This window comes from Pseudophryne corroboree, chromosome 3 (genome assembly GCF_028390025.1).
Source record: "Pseudophryne corroboree isolate aPseCor3 chromosome 3, aPseCor3.hap2, whole genome shotgun sequence".
Taxonomy (NCBI): Eukaryota; Metazoa; Chordata; class Amphibia; order Anura; family Myobatrachidae; genus Pseudophryne; species Pseudophryne corroboree.
Genome location: NC_086446.1, coordinates 469,038,491 through 469,052,583, shown reverse-complemented (window position 1 = coordinate 469,052,583; position 14,093 = coordinate 469,038,491). Strand labels below are relative to the sequence as shown.

General features: G+C 45.4%; 1 protein-coding gene across 1 annotated transcript in view; it reads left to right on the top strand.

The window, feature by feature from the left end:
- The window catches only part of LOC135056040 (myosin-16-like), a 580,471-nt gene that overhangs the window by 178,982 nt on the left and 387,396 nt on the right, over positions 1-14,093 (top strand). Inside the window, exon 6 of the mRNA XM_063960763.1 lies at positions 3,101-3,187. Within this exon, the coding sequence (XP_063816833.1) occupies positions 3,101-3,187 (87 nt within the window). The remainder of the gene's footprint in view (positions 1-3,100; positions 3,188-14,093) is intronic.

Genomic DNA, 14,093 nt, shown 5'->3' with positions numbered 1-14,093 from the left:
ATTCCGTCTCTTTTATAAACTGCCTGTGGTGAATATTATCCAGTGTATCTTTCTTGACCCCGAGCTGTCGTCATGTTGGTAAGGCCCTTGTACTGCTCAAAATATTTGCAAAAAAATTACATTGATTATCTTTATCATTTAGTATATATTACATTTTTACATGTGCACAGTGTGTTGAGCATAAATTCAGGCTAAAATAGGTATAATGTGTCCTTATGCTTATAGATCATTGTATATTGTAGTGAAGGAGTAGAGAATGAATGTTGCATGCACTATATTTTCCATCCATCTAACATCATGTACATTTATATGATCTGTATCTACAGAGGGAATCACTTACCTGCCACTGCTGTGTGTACAATTATTATAATAGGGTGGCTACGTGTCAGAAAATATTCCATGTTAATCAATATAATTGTGTTCAGGTAGAGGAGAACTAATTTCACTTCAGCATCCCCCAGCTTCCTCCTGATAGATATTGCCCATAGTGCGAGAGAACATAATATGGATTTACTGTCACATCTCAGTCGGTGACTAATTCCTCTCCACTAGTACAGTTCACATTCTCAATTTGTAATCTGCAACCAGGGGCTTTGCAAATTTGATTCCCATTTCAGATCAATTTATAAGTAACTAGTTCCTGCATAGCAATAATTTCTGCAACATAATAATTGTTAATGTAATCTGTAGCATGTAGTTTACATCACAATCTGAAAATGATTTGAAACTTGTAGGGTGCAATTCAATACTCTGTGATGTGTGGTTGTGATGTGTTGCTGCACCATCACTGGGAATCATTGTATCATTTTCCTGTACACTTGTATGGGCTACAAGGGCAAATGGGCAATGTTAGTGTTTGTGAGGCGAGGGTGTTCCGTCTGTTTCTCTAGTACCTTGCAGTCATTGCTTCCACTTGCCAACATCCAGAATGAAGCGGAGATAGTTTTCTTTAGATACAGAGGCAATGTGGCTTGATCATATTTATTTTGTTAGTTTTGCAGCTGTAATGTAGCTTGTTCAATGTATAGCTCTTCAGCAGCAAACATTTTTGTAGACTATAATAATAATAATTGCATTTATTTTTATTAATAATAGTAATAATAATAATAATAATAATATAATAATAAAGGTCACTTGTTTAAAAAACAAGTCATAGTAATCTGAGGTGACTTGTAGTATCCATAATAATTTGGTGAACTATCCCTTTATAAAGTACAATTTTTCCTAATGAACACAAATATGCTGACATAAGAATTAACCAAATTTAAAAACAATGACATCCAAATCTTTTGCACAGATATTATTATTGAATGAGTTTATGTATACTTTAATACCACTTGTTTGCAAAAGTATATTACTAGTATATACACAAACATGCATGTTTACTGTATGTATATATCTATATTGTATGTATTATATAATTTCCCTTTAATCATTTCTACTGTTGTTTTGTTTTCTATGCAGTAGCAGGAAATGAGTATATTGTATTTCTTTATACTATCTCTGGTATTATTATACTCTGTATGCTGTGATTACAAATGCTTAACATTTCTAATGCAGAGCCCTACTTCCCTTCACATGTCCCTTGCCATCAATAACACCATCATTCCCTCAGTCCAAACCCGCCTTTGTGCTTTCAAACCCGCTGCCTTTGTGTTATACTCACCTCTTCACTTTACTGCCCCAAATGGCAAACCCCTACACTGGCTACTTGTTTCATTCAGAATCTAATACTATTTAAACACCCTTACCTACAAAAGCCCTCAACAACAGCACCACTTATGCATCTTAGATCTCATCTCAATGATCTCATTTGTAGACCCCAGTGTACCTAAGCCCCCCATACTAGTCTCATCCCCCCCTTGCCAGGCAGGATCTTTCGCTTTTCCTGTGCCCCGTGGCAGGCTGCAATTGCTGCTCCACACGCTGGGCGGGATGTATTAACATACATTGCCGCCCCTCGCCGCCCATAGCAACGATGTTGATTGCATATGTACTAACATATGCGATTAACATCGCAATGCGGTGATGGAGGCCCCCCACAATACCTGGGAGGTGGTGTGCGGGGGGTCTCCATCACATCCCTGGGGTCTCCACCTGCTCACCTGTCAGGAAGCAGGCAGCAGGCTGTCCCCGGCGCCGCCTCCTCCTCCCTGCAGCCGGAAGGCCCTCTGGCTGTGTTGCTAGGGGCAGGAGGAGTTTAGCTTCCAGGACCAGGGTTGCCTGGAAGAAAGTATGCCGGGGGGAGGGGGTCGGCGGCAGAGGCGGCGGGTGGCAGTCGCCGGCGTTAAGAAGCCCATAGGCTATAGGGTATCGCCATCCAAAGAAGTTACTGCAATGCTGATTGGTTGCCATGGGCAACTTCTTTATTGGCTCACTTCTTCGCTCTTTTCACTGCTTAGTACATACAGTATACCCCTAAAGGCTTACTTTGTCAGATGGCATTAGCTATCAGTGCCAAACTCTGGAATAGTTTTGTAAATATGACTGCAGAGCAGCCTCCATAGAAACCCGCAGAGACTACCCTACACTGTGGTACCTTGCAAAGCATAGGTTCCCAGTTGCACATGAGTAACAGCAACTTCTGCTGTCTTTGTTATTCGTGTTCACTGAGGGGGTAATTCCAACTTGATCGCAGCAGGATATTTTTTAGCAGTTGGGCAAAACCATGTGCACTGCAGGGGGGGGGGGGCAGATATAACATTTGCAGAGAGAGTTAGATTTGGGTGGGTTATTTTGTTTCTGTGCAGGGTAAATACTGGCTGCTTTTTTTTATACTGCAATTTAGATTGCAGATTGAACTCACCACACCCAAATCTATCTCTCTCTGCACATGTTATATCTGCCCCCCCTGCAGTGCACATGGTTTTGCCCAACTGCTAAAAATTTCCTGTTGCGATCAACTTGGAATTACCCCCTGAGTACAAATTGACATGAACAGTCCTTACTGATCTACAAGCCTCTACTGAAAAATTGATGGGGTACTCACAGTTGTTTACTAGTAATCTGTCCCAAGCTCTTGCTCTCAAGAGGATGACTTTAAAAATGAGACCTATGTTGTTTAATTATTATAATAAATATAGGAATCATTTTATTGCAGGTGGAAAAGCAAAGGGCTGAGCTTGCTCGGGAGCTCGATGACCTCCATGACCGTTTCGAAGAGATTGGAGGATCAGCTGCTTCTCAGGTACTGTATTACTGCTTACATTTTATATTAAATATCAAACTCATTCTGCAAGTAACTTTCTGAAGGCAATTCAGCTAGCCCCCAGGGTCAACAGTAGCCTTGCACCTTATTTTAGGGGTGATGTGTAAATAATGATCTTCACTCATTTTTCTCACACCTCAAAAGGGTGTGACAAAAATGGATGATGTTATCATTATAGTAATTGGCATTTTGTGATCACAAAGATAACACTCAAGGCAATTGCGGAACTTTTGGGCTAATTAAATCCTCAATATTATCTTAACTATATTTACAGTAACCTAATCACTATATACAGTACAACCAAGTAATTATCTTACACTGTCTGTTTGGCTGAGGGTAGATACTGAACTTTTAATGTGTGAAAGATCTCTCCATGTATAGTACTGTAATTATGGTAAAGAAACCTCATTGGTTGTTACTCACACCTCACTGGTGTTCAGGCAAAGACAAGCAATGTTAGCCTTCCCGGATAATCCTTGTTATACTGTAGTTGCACATGAGGTTCCATAGAACACCACTGCTAATTGTATCTGCCAATAAATTGATAACTTTAAGGGATTTCCAGCCATAATGACCAAAACCTCTTTAGTCATTATTTTTACTCATTCCTACATGAATTTTTCAATGAGGCTAAAAATTCCAATAATATTTAAGCCCCTTGACAATGTAAATCCTTACCACATCCTCATTTAATGTCAATGGCTTTAGTCTTTAATACCGTAGCTACTCAGGCCACTACGGTATGAGTGCTGAGTGGATTTCAGTAGTTCAATGACTATGGGAGGCGCTTGATATCCCGGCTGTCAGGATCCCGGAGCTCTGCATACCGGTGCTGGAATCCCGACCACTGGCATACCAACAACTATTCTCCCTCTTGGGGTGTCCACGACACCCCTGGAGGGAGAATAAATAGCGTAGCGTGCCACCGTGTTCGCAGTATGGCGAGCGCAGTGAGCCCGCAAGGGGCTCTTTTGCGCTTGCCCCGCTGCCGGCACGATCCAGGCGCCGGTAAGCTGGGCGCTGGGATCCCAAGCGCCGGTCTAACGTAGTAGACCCAATGACTAAGGCACTACTGGCCCCTGAATATAATTGAAAGTCATATAGTACAAACTGTACATATCGCTGACATTTGAAACCACTTCATCATATTCAGAAAGTTAATTCTAAATATGAATATTTGCCAATAGAATATTTTATGTCTGAGCTTTATTATAGCGGTTTCACTGCTGCCCTCATCCGTTGAGTAATTGTTTTGTTCAGTTGCGTAGTGTCTGGGTAAAAGACCCTGCTATGTATATGCACTGTCTACCTGCCTCCTACCACTTTTCCATTTTGTGTTTCCTATCTGCAGCTGTTATGTGCAGACACTATACTTAATACAGACAGGCTTTATTCTTTGTATAAAGTATTTTTCAGTGTTTGAAGGTTGTAAACACGGGATACATATGAAATCCCGGCAGACGTGATGCCGGCTGTCACTATACCAACAGCAGCATCCCATCTGCCGGAATCCCGGCAGCGAGGTAGTGAGTCCCCTCGCGGGCTCGCTACGCTCGCCACAGGTTGTATTCCTACTCGGTTGGTGGCATTGACCCACCAACCGAGTGGGAATAGTGGGCTGGTGTTGGGATTCCAGGCGTCGGAAAAATGCCGTCTGACGGGATTCCAGTGTCAGTCTCCTAAACGCCGGGATCCCAACAGCCAGTATATTGCCTGCATCCCGTAAACGCTGCCATTGCCTTATTCGGAAAAAATAGTCCTAACTGAAATACGACTATATTCTTTAGAGCTGATATTAATCCCCAAATACTGTTCCCAGACTAACCATGTTAATGTGCAAGCTCCATGAGACTTTCCATATATTGCAGGATAATAATTCAAGAAAAATGTATTTAGTTTTTTTAGTTGAAGTGTAAAATATATTATGTATTTGAAAATGCCAATAACATGACCATCTCAGATATAATGATAGGCTTATTGCAGTTATATAAGAGAATTATTAAAATATAATTTCCACACTATCAACATTTTATTACTGTGCTGATTGATTAGTAAGACCCCTATTAATACTTTATTACAAAGCGTTAACAGTATTACTGTATGTAGAGAAGTTTTATAGGACATATTAAAGTTTCATATTCATGCGTTTATCGTTAGTACATGGGGATGGTTGCTATGTAACTGAAATGTAACTAAAAAGTGTATTCCTCCACTTGTCTGTGATTTTCTAAACAGATTCATTTGCAAACCTAACCTGAAATAACAGATCAAGGGACTAATATGTTCAGCTATGGTTCATTAAACAACTACAAAGACAGGCTCCTGAGGTACTTATATATGAGCAGGTCTCCACTAATACGTGAAAATCTAGCCTCTAGCACCAAAAGATAGAAGCGGCCATACGTGATTCCAAGCATACGAAGATGAGCTCTTTTTAATCTCAATATGTAAAGACACATCCAGTGTTAAGAGTTTTTAATATGCAGACTCTTATCTTCCCAGTCTATTATGCATACTAAATTATGTTCCCAAGCATTACATCCAGACCAACCTTGTGCCAAATATAACACGCAAACATATTTGGTGTCATATACTGTACACTAATATGGAGTGCTATATTTGGAACCAAATAAAAATACCTATTGACCTTTGACTGCATCTGAAGTTTGTCAGCGTCCGGAGTCTTACCGGTACGCTGGGGCCGCGGGGCTGGCTTCCTTGGCGTTGTGCGGGCAGCGGCGGAGGTGGGCTGCTGCGCCGGATCCGTGGGCAGCAGTAGCGGAGGTGAGGGGTCCGCTCGTGGCGGCGGGACGCCGCTACAGCGTGTCGCTCTTGCTGAACCGTTGCTTGGAGACCAGGGGCAGTGAGCAATGTGGCTTTGCAAAAAGGTCTGCATTACTGGGCGCCGCCATGTTGGAGACCAAGTTTTAAGCATAGTTCCTGTTTCCTGTTTCTTCCAGCCAATCCAGGGGAAGCTCTCCCTATAAAAGGGGGCTGGTTTAGGACAGGGATGCCGGTGCTTCAAGTTACAACCCTGTTGTAGGTGCTTTAGCCTGTGCTCCCAGGATTCCTGCTGTATCTTGGTTCCTCCTGATCCTGCTTGGTCGGTTCTCTGTTGCTGCTGCAGCCCTGCCGTTTCTTGCCTGCTACTGCCTGTGGAAGCGCTCCTGGAAAACCCGGTCCAGTTAGACTCTTTGGGCACAGTCGGCCCCGGGTCTTCTGCCTCGTCTTTCAAGCCACACTCCACAGATCTCCTTCACCAGCCACGCCTTTGTACCACTGACCACAGCCTGCAGATTATTATCTTCAAGCCTCGTTTTCCAAACCACAGTCCACAGTCCTTGTCTCCAGCCACGTTTTCAACTACCATCCACAGTTCCACAGTTCATCATCTACAGTCTCGTCTTTCAAATCACAGTCCGCAGTTCTTCACCTCCAGCCACGTCTTTAACCATTGTGCTTCAGCCTCAGTTCCCTACCTCAGCCCTGTACATAATAAATACTTTCCATTGACTCTCAAACCCCGCCTACGTTCTTCATTGCTCCGTGTCCCATGCGAAGGAACTATATCCAGCCCCCTCATCTGGTTCATTCACAGCCTGCTACCTCCTCGGGCAAATCTCAGCTGCCGGATCCTCAAACCCTGCCAGACGTGACAGTAAGCACTGGCCCAATGGATTCGACGGGTGATCAGGCCTCAGGAGGGGATTCAACTGCAGATATCTGGTCTCGCTTAAGCAAGCAGGAGGCCACGCAATCTCAAATCGTGCAGTTCATGCAGAGTATGTCCGAACGTCTCGATTCTCTCTGTGTTGCCATGACGGCACCTCAAGTATCTACAGCTGCTCCCACATTGGCACCTCCGGTCCTGCTTCCTCCTGTACCAGTACCACTTCCACGTTTGCATTTGCCACCTCCCAGTAAATTTGATGGGAATCCAAAACAATGCCGCGGGTTTCTTAACCAGTGCGAAATCCAGTTCGAACTACAGTCGGCCAACTTCCCATCAGCACGAACCAAAGTAGCCTATATAATTTCTTTACTTACCGGGCAAGCGTTGGAATGGGCTTCACCTTTGTGGGAGAGGATGGATCCCATCTTATCTAACTATCCAGAATTCATGGCCACCTTTCGAAGAATCTTCGACGAACCGGGCAGGACTTCTGCCGCCTCATTGGAGATCCTGCGCCTGCGTCAGGGCACGCGTACGGTCAGTCAGTACGTGATCCAGTTTCGCACCCTTTCCTCAGAACTGAACTGGAACGAGGAGGCTCTCATTGCAGCTTTCTGGAGCGGTCTCTCCGAAAAGATCAAAGATGACCTCGCAACTCAGGATGTACCTGATAAGTTGGATAAACTAATTTCTTTATGCAATAAGTTAGATCTGAGGTATAGAGAACGCTGTATGGAGAGGTTGCGGTCAGATCGCCCTAAGCCTAGAGTTGTTCTTCCACCAACACCATCATCACCAACTGTGGAAGAACCCATGCAGATTAATCGCTCCCACCTCTCCAATGAAGAACGTCAGAGACGCCGACAAGGGAACCTCTGCCTGTATTGTGGTGCATCTGATCACTTTGTTAAAACTTGCAGTCTACGTCCGGGAAACGCCCGCTCCTAGTTTGTACTGGAGAGGTCAAGCTAGGAGAATTCTCAGAATTACATACCAAGAAAGAGTCTGTCCTGTTAACCCAATTGGAGCTCCCTTCTTCTTCTCTTCTCATCCCTGCACTACTCGACTCCGGAGCCGCTGAAAGCTTCATTACGTCAGCTCTGGTCAAACGATCTGGAATACAAATGGTTCCTTTGGATCGTACCATTTCTGTTACCGCAGTGGATTGAAGTTATATCCCAGAGGGTATTATATCCTTTCGTACTATTCCTCTCAAGCTGAAGGTCGGAGTTCTCCATTCAGAAAAAATCTCTTTCCTTGTAATTCCTAAAGCCTCTCATGAACTAATCCTAGGGTTTCCATGGTTAATCAGACACAATCCCCACATAGATTGGCAAACTATGGATGTGCTCTCTTGGGGACAAGACTGCTTTCAGAACTGTTTACCTTCAGTTAGACCTCTCTGTTCTTCCAACCCTTCCAGCCTTCCTGTGGAGTACCAATCTTTTCAAGATGTTTTCAGTAAGCATGGGGCGGACACCTTGCCCCCGCATCGTACTTGGGATTGTCCCATTGAGCTAGTACCCGGTAAGACTCCTCCCCGAGGTCGAATTTACCCTCTCACTTCCTGAGACACAGGCCATGTCGGAGTATATACGGGAGAACTTGGATAAAGGGTTCATCAGGTCTTCTACATCTCCGGCCGGAGCAGGGTTTTTCTTCGTCAAAAAGAAGGATGGGGGGTTGCGGCCCTGTATTGACTATAGAGGTCTCAATGACATAACAATTAAGAACAGATATCCGTTACCTCTGATTCCAGAACTGTTCGACCGTGTTAAAGGAGCTACTGTATTTACTAAGTTGGACTTACGGGGGGCCTACAATCTTATACGTATTCGCCCAGTGGACGAATGGAAGACGGCATTTAATACCCGCGACGGCCATTACGAATACCTGGTAATGCCTTTTGGCCTATGCAACGCCCAAGCCGTCTTTCAAGAGTTCGTTAACCAAATCTTCAGAGATCTCCTCTATGACTGCTTGGTAGTGTATCTGGATGACATCCTCATTTTTTCTAGGGATCTGAAGACCCACCGGGAACAAGTCAAAGAAGTGTTAACTCGTTTACGAAGGAATCAGTTATTCTGTAAGTTAGAGAAGTGCACCTTTGAAGTACCCACGATTCCATTCCTCGGTTACATTCTTTCAGGGCAGAGGTTACAGATGGACCCCGCTAAAGTCCAGGCGATTCAGGATTGGGCACTTTCAGCTACCCTTAAAGGAATTCAACGTTTCCTGGGGTTTGCTAACTTCTACCGAAGATTCATTCAAAATTATTCTTCTGTCATAGCTCCTATAACCGCATTAACTAGGAAGGGAGCTGATCCTGCCAAGTTGCCTCCGGAGGCTTTGGAAGCTTTTTCATCTTTAAAGGAGGCCTTCACGACTGCTCCAGTTCTTCGACAACCCGATCTCAGCCGTCCGTTCTTGGTGGAGGTTGATGCCTCTACTGTAGGAGTAGGAGCAGTATTATCCCAGCTTTTCGAGGACAAGAAGGTCCATCCTTGTGCATTCTTCTCGCGAAGATTCTCCCCAGCTGAACAGAATTACGCTATTGGGGAACAGGAATTACTGGCAATTAAGTTGGCTTTTGAGGAGTGGAGGTATTTGTTGGAGGGAGCTCAGCATCCAATTTCGGTGACCACGGATCACAAGAACCTCCTGTATCTACAGTCAGCCCGATGTCTGAACCCACGCCAAGCAAGATGGGCACTCTTCTTTACCCGTTTTAATTTTAAACTCAGTTACAGACCAGGTTCCCTCAACAAAAAGGCAGATGCATTATCTCGCTCCCTAAGTTCAGAAGAACCCTCTGACCGTTCAAAAGAGCAATTTATCCTGGAATCCACCTCTTTTTCTGCAACTAATACCTCTCCACTTCCTCCTCCAGGGAAGATCTTCGTTGCACCAAATCTTCGCAAAAAACTTCTTACATGGGCTCACTCCTCCTCCTTCATGGGCCATGCGGGCGGTCATAAGACACTTAAATTCATTCAACGCTCCTACTGGTGGCCTCATCTCAGGACTGACGTTCAGGAATTCGTAGCTGCCTGTCCAAAATGTGCCCAGCATAAAAGTCCCAAAGGTCCACCAGCCGGGTTACTCCATCCTTTGCCGGTACCACTAAGACCATGGACGCATATTTCTATTGACTTTATTACAGATTTACCTATGTCTGGTGGGCGGAACACCGTATGGGTCATAGTTGACCGATTCTCTAAAATGGCACACTTTGTTCCTCTGGCTAATCTTCCATCTGCATCCCAGTTGGCAAAATTGTTTATAGCAGAGATCTTTCGACTCCATGGTCTACCCCAGGAGATCGTGTCTGATAGAGGTCCTCAATTTGTGGCCAGGTTTTGGAGATCCCTATGTTCTGCTCTTGGCGTGAAATTAAACTTCTCCTCAGGATATCATCCTCAAACGGATGGTCAAACAGAGAGAGTGAACCAGGATCTGGAGACTTTTCTGCGTTTATTCATGTCCTCCTCACAGGACGACTGGCTGGACTTCCTCCTGTTCGCAGAATTTGCCCATAACAATCTTTATCACTGCCACAAAATCTTCTCCATTCTTCATTAATTATGGTTACCATCCAAGAGTTCCTGACTTCCAACTTCTGCCTACGCTCGAGGTTCCGGCCGCAGAGTCAACACTTCGTCAATTTACTGAAGCCTGGAAACAAGTTCACAAGACTTTGCTCAAGACATCCAAGAGATATAAGACCTATGCAGATCTGAAACGAAAAGCTGTACCAAGCCTTAAGGTAGGAGATCGGGTTTGGGTTTTCCACACGTAACCTAAGATTAAAGGTTCCTACAAAAAAGTTTGCTCCCAGATTTATTGGGCCTTACCCAATCAAAAGAGTGTTGAATCCTGTGGCTTATAGAGAGATTAAAGAAGGAGAGTATAGGCCCTTTAAAAGACAAGTTGGGAGTCTTAAGCAAAAATGATAATGACATAGCGGACACACTAAATTAGTTTTTTTCAACAGTATTCACTAGAGAGGACCCATTTCAGGGACTGACACACAATCTCAATAATGAGAATATCCCACTGATAGGTACTTAGTCAAATCATCATGCATAGGAGACCACAAATAGGTTGAACTCGATGGACAATTGTCTTTTTTCAACCTCAGATACTATGTTACTATGTTACTATGTTATAAAGTGCAATTACCTCCGCAGTTAAGAATTCCTAATGCATTTCATATTTCTCTCTTAAAACCACTGGTACTTAATCGGTTCAGAGCCGCTCTGCCTAAATCACCCAAGATCCAATCAGCACATGGAGATGAATTTGAGATTCACAAGATCCTCGATTCTCGCAGACGTTATGGTCGCATCCAGTACCTTGTTGATTGGAAAGGGTATGGGCCAGAGGAGAGATCTTGGGTAGATGCAGAGGATGTCCATGCTCCAAGACTTCTTCGGACATTTCATGCCAAGTTTCCAACTAAACCACATAGGTGTCCGGAGTCCACCCGCAAAAGGGGGGGTACTGTCAGCGTCCGGAGTCTTACCGGTACGCTGGGGCCGTGGGGCTGGCTTCCTTGGCGTTGTGCAGGCAGCGGCGGAGGTGGGCTGCTGCGCCGGATCCATGGGCAGCAGTAGCGGAGGTGAGGGGGTCCGCTCGTGGCGGCGGGACGCCGCTACAGCGGGTCGCTCTTGCTGAACCGTTGCTTGGAGACCAGGGGCAGTGAGCAATGTGGCTTTGCAAAAAGGTCTGCATTACTGGGCGCCGCCATGTTGGAGACCATGTTTTAAGCATAGTTCCTGTTTCCTGTTTCTTCCAGCCAATCCAGGGGAAGCTCTCCCTATAAAAGGGGACTGGTTTAGGACAGGGATGCCAGTGCTTCAAGTTACAACCCTGGGGTAAATTTACTAAGGTCCCGATTTTGACCGAGATGCCGTTTTTTCATCAAAGTGTCGTCTCGGTAATTTACTAAGCAATAATCACGGCAGTGATGAGGGCATTCGTAATTTTTTGGAAGTCCAACAAAAAAAATACAAATGAATACACCATCGGTCAAAACGCGGCTGTTTAAGTATGAATCTCTGTAATTTACTAAGAAGTGCAATGCAAAAAAAAAAAAACACTGCCGTGAAAAATTACAACTCGTAAAAAAGTGCTAAAAAAAAACAGACCTGCTTTTTTAATCCGTGATTGTATAGGCATGCACGGATCCATGAGATCCGTGCATGTATATCAGTGGGAAGGGGTGGGAAAGTGATTATTTTCTCAAAAAAAATTGCGTGGGGTCCCCCCTCCTAAGCATAACCAGCCTCGGGCTCTTTGAGCCGATCCTGGTTGCAGAAATATGGGGAAAAAATTGACAGGGGTTCCCCCATATTTAAGCAACCAGCATCGGGCTCTGCGCCTGGTCCTGGTTCCAAAAATACGGGGGACAAAAAGAGTAGGGGTCCCCCGTATTTTTAAAACCAGCACCGGGCTCCACTAGCTGGACAGATAATGCCACAGCCGGGGGTCACTTTGATATAGTGCCCTGCGGCCGTGGCATCAAAAATCCAACTAGTCACCCCTGGCCGGGGTACCCTGGGGGAGTGGGGACCCCTTCAATCAAGGGGTCCCCCCCCCCAGCCACCCAAGGGCCAGGGGTGAAGCCCGAGGCTGTCCCCCCCCATCCAATGGGCTGCGGATGGGGGGGGGCTGATAGCCTTTTGTGATGATGAAAAGATATTGTTTTTAGTAGCAGTACTACAAGGCCCAGCAAGCCTCCCCCGCATGCTGGTACTTGGAGAACCACAAGTACCAGCATGCGGCGGAAAAACGGGCCCGCTGGTACCTGTAGTACTATTACTAAAAAAATAACCAAAAAAAGACAAGACACACACACCGTGAAAGTAAAGATTTATTACATACATGCACACAAACATACATACATACTTACCTTATGTTCACACGAGGGTCTGTCCTCTTCTCCAGTAGAATCCAAGGGGTACCTGTTGAATAAATTCTACTCACCAGATCCCGGGTCCCAGGGTCCTCGGGGCAACCATTTGTAATCCAGGTACTTGCATAAAATAACAAAACGGAAAGTCGAGCCACGAACTGAAAGGGGCCCCATGTTTTCACATGGGACTCCTTTCCCCGAATGCCAGAAACCCACTCTGACTGATGTCTAAGTGGGTTTCTTCAGCCAATCAGGGAGCGCTACGTTGTAGCACCCTTCTGATCGGCTGTGTGCTCCTGTACTGAGTGACAGGCAGCACGCGGCAGTGTTACAATGTAGCGCATATGCGCTCCATTGTAACCAATGGTGGGAACTTTCTGCCCTGCGGTTGACCTAAAGTGACGTCACCGCTGAGCAGAAAGTTCCCACCATTGGTTACAATGGAGCGCATAGGCGCTACATTGTAACACTGCCGTGTGCCGCCTGTCACTCAGTACAGGAGCACACAGCCGATCAGGAGGGTGCTACAACGTAGCGCTCCCTGATTGGCTGAAGAAACCCACTTAGACATCAGTCAGAGTGGGTTTCTGGCATTCGGGGAAAGGAGTCCCATGTGAAAACATGGGGCCCCTTTCAGTTCGTGGCTCGGCTTTCCGTTTTGTTATTTTATGCAAGTACCTGGATTACAAATGGTTGCCCCGAGGACCCTAGGACCTGGGATCTGGTGAGTAGAATTTATTCAACAGGTACCCCTTGGATTCTACTGGAGAAGAGGACAGACCCTCGTGTGAACATAAGGTAAGTATGTATGTATGTTTGTGTGCATGTATGTAATAAATCTTTACTTTCACGGTGTGTGTGTCTTGTCTTTTTTTGGGTATTTTTTTAGTAATAGTACTACAGGTACCAGCGGGCCCGTTTTTCCGCCGCATGCTGGTACTTGTGGTTCTCCAAGTACCAGCATGCGGGGGAGGCTTGCTGGGCCTTGTAGTACTGCTACTAAAAACAATATCTTTTCATTATCACAAAAGGCTATCAGCCCCCCCATCCGCAGCCCATTGGATGGGGGGGGACAGCCTCGGGCTTCACCCCTGGCCCTTGGGTGGCTGGGGGGGGACCCCTTGATTGAAGGGGTCCCCACTCCCCCAGGGTACCCCGGCCAGGGGTGACTAGTTGGATTTTTGATGCCACGGCCGCAGGGCACTATATAAAAGTGACCCCCGGCTGTGGCATTATCTGTCCAGCTAGTGGAGCCCGGTGCTGGTTTTAAAAATACGGGGGACCCCTACTCTTTT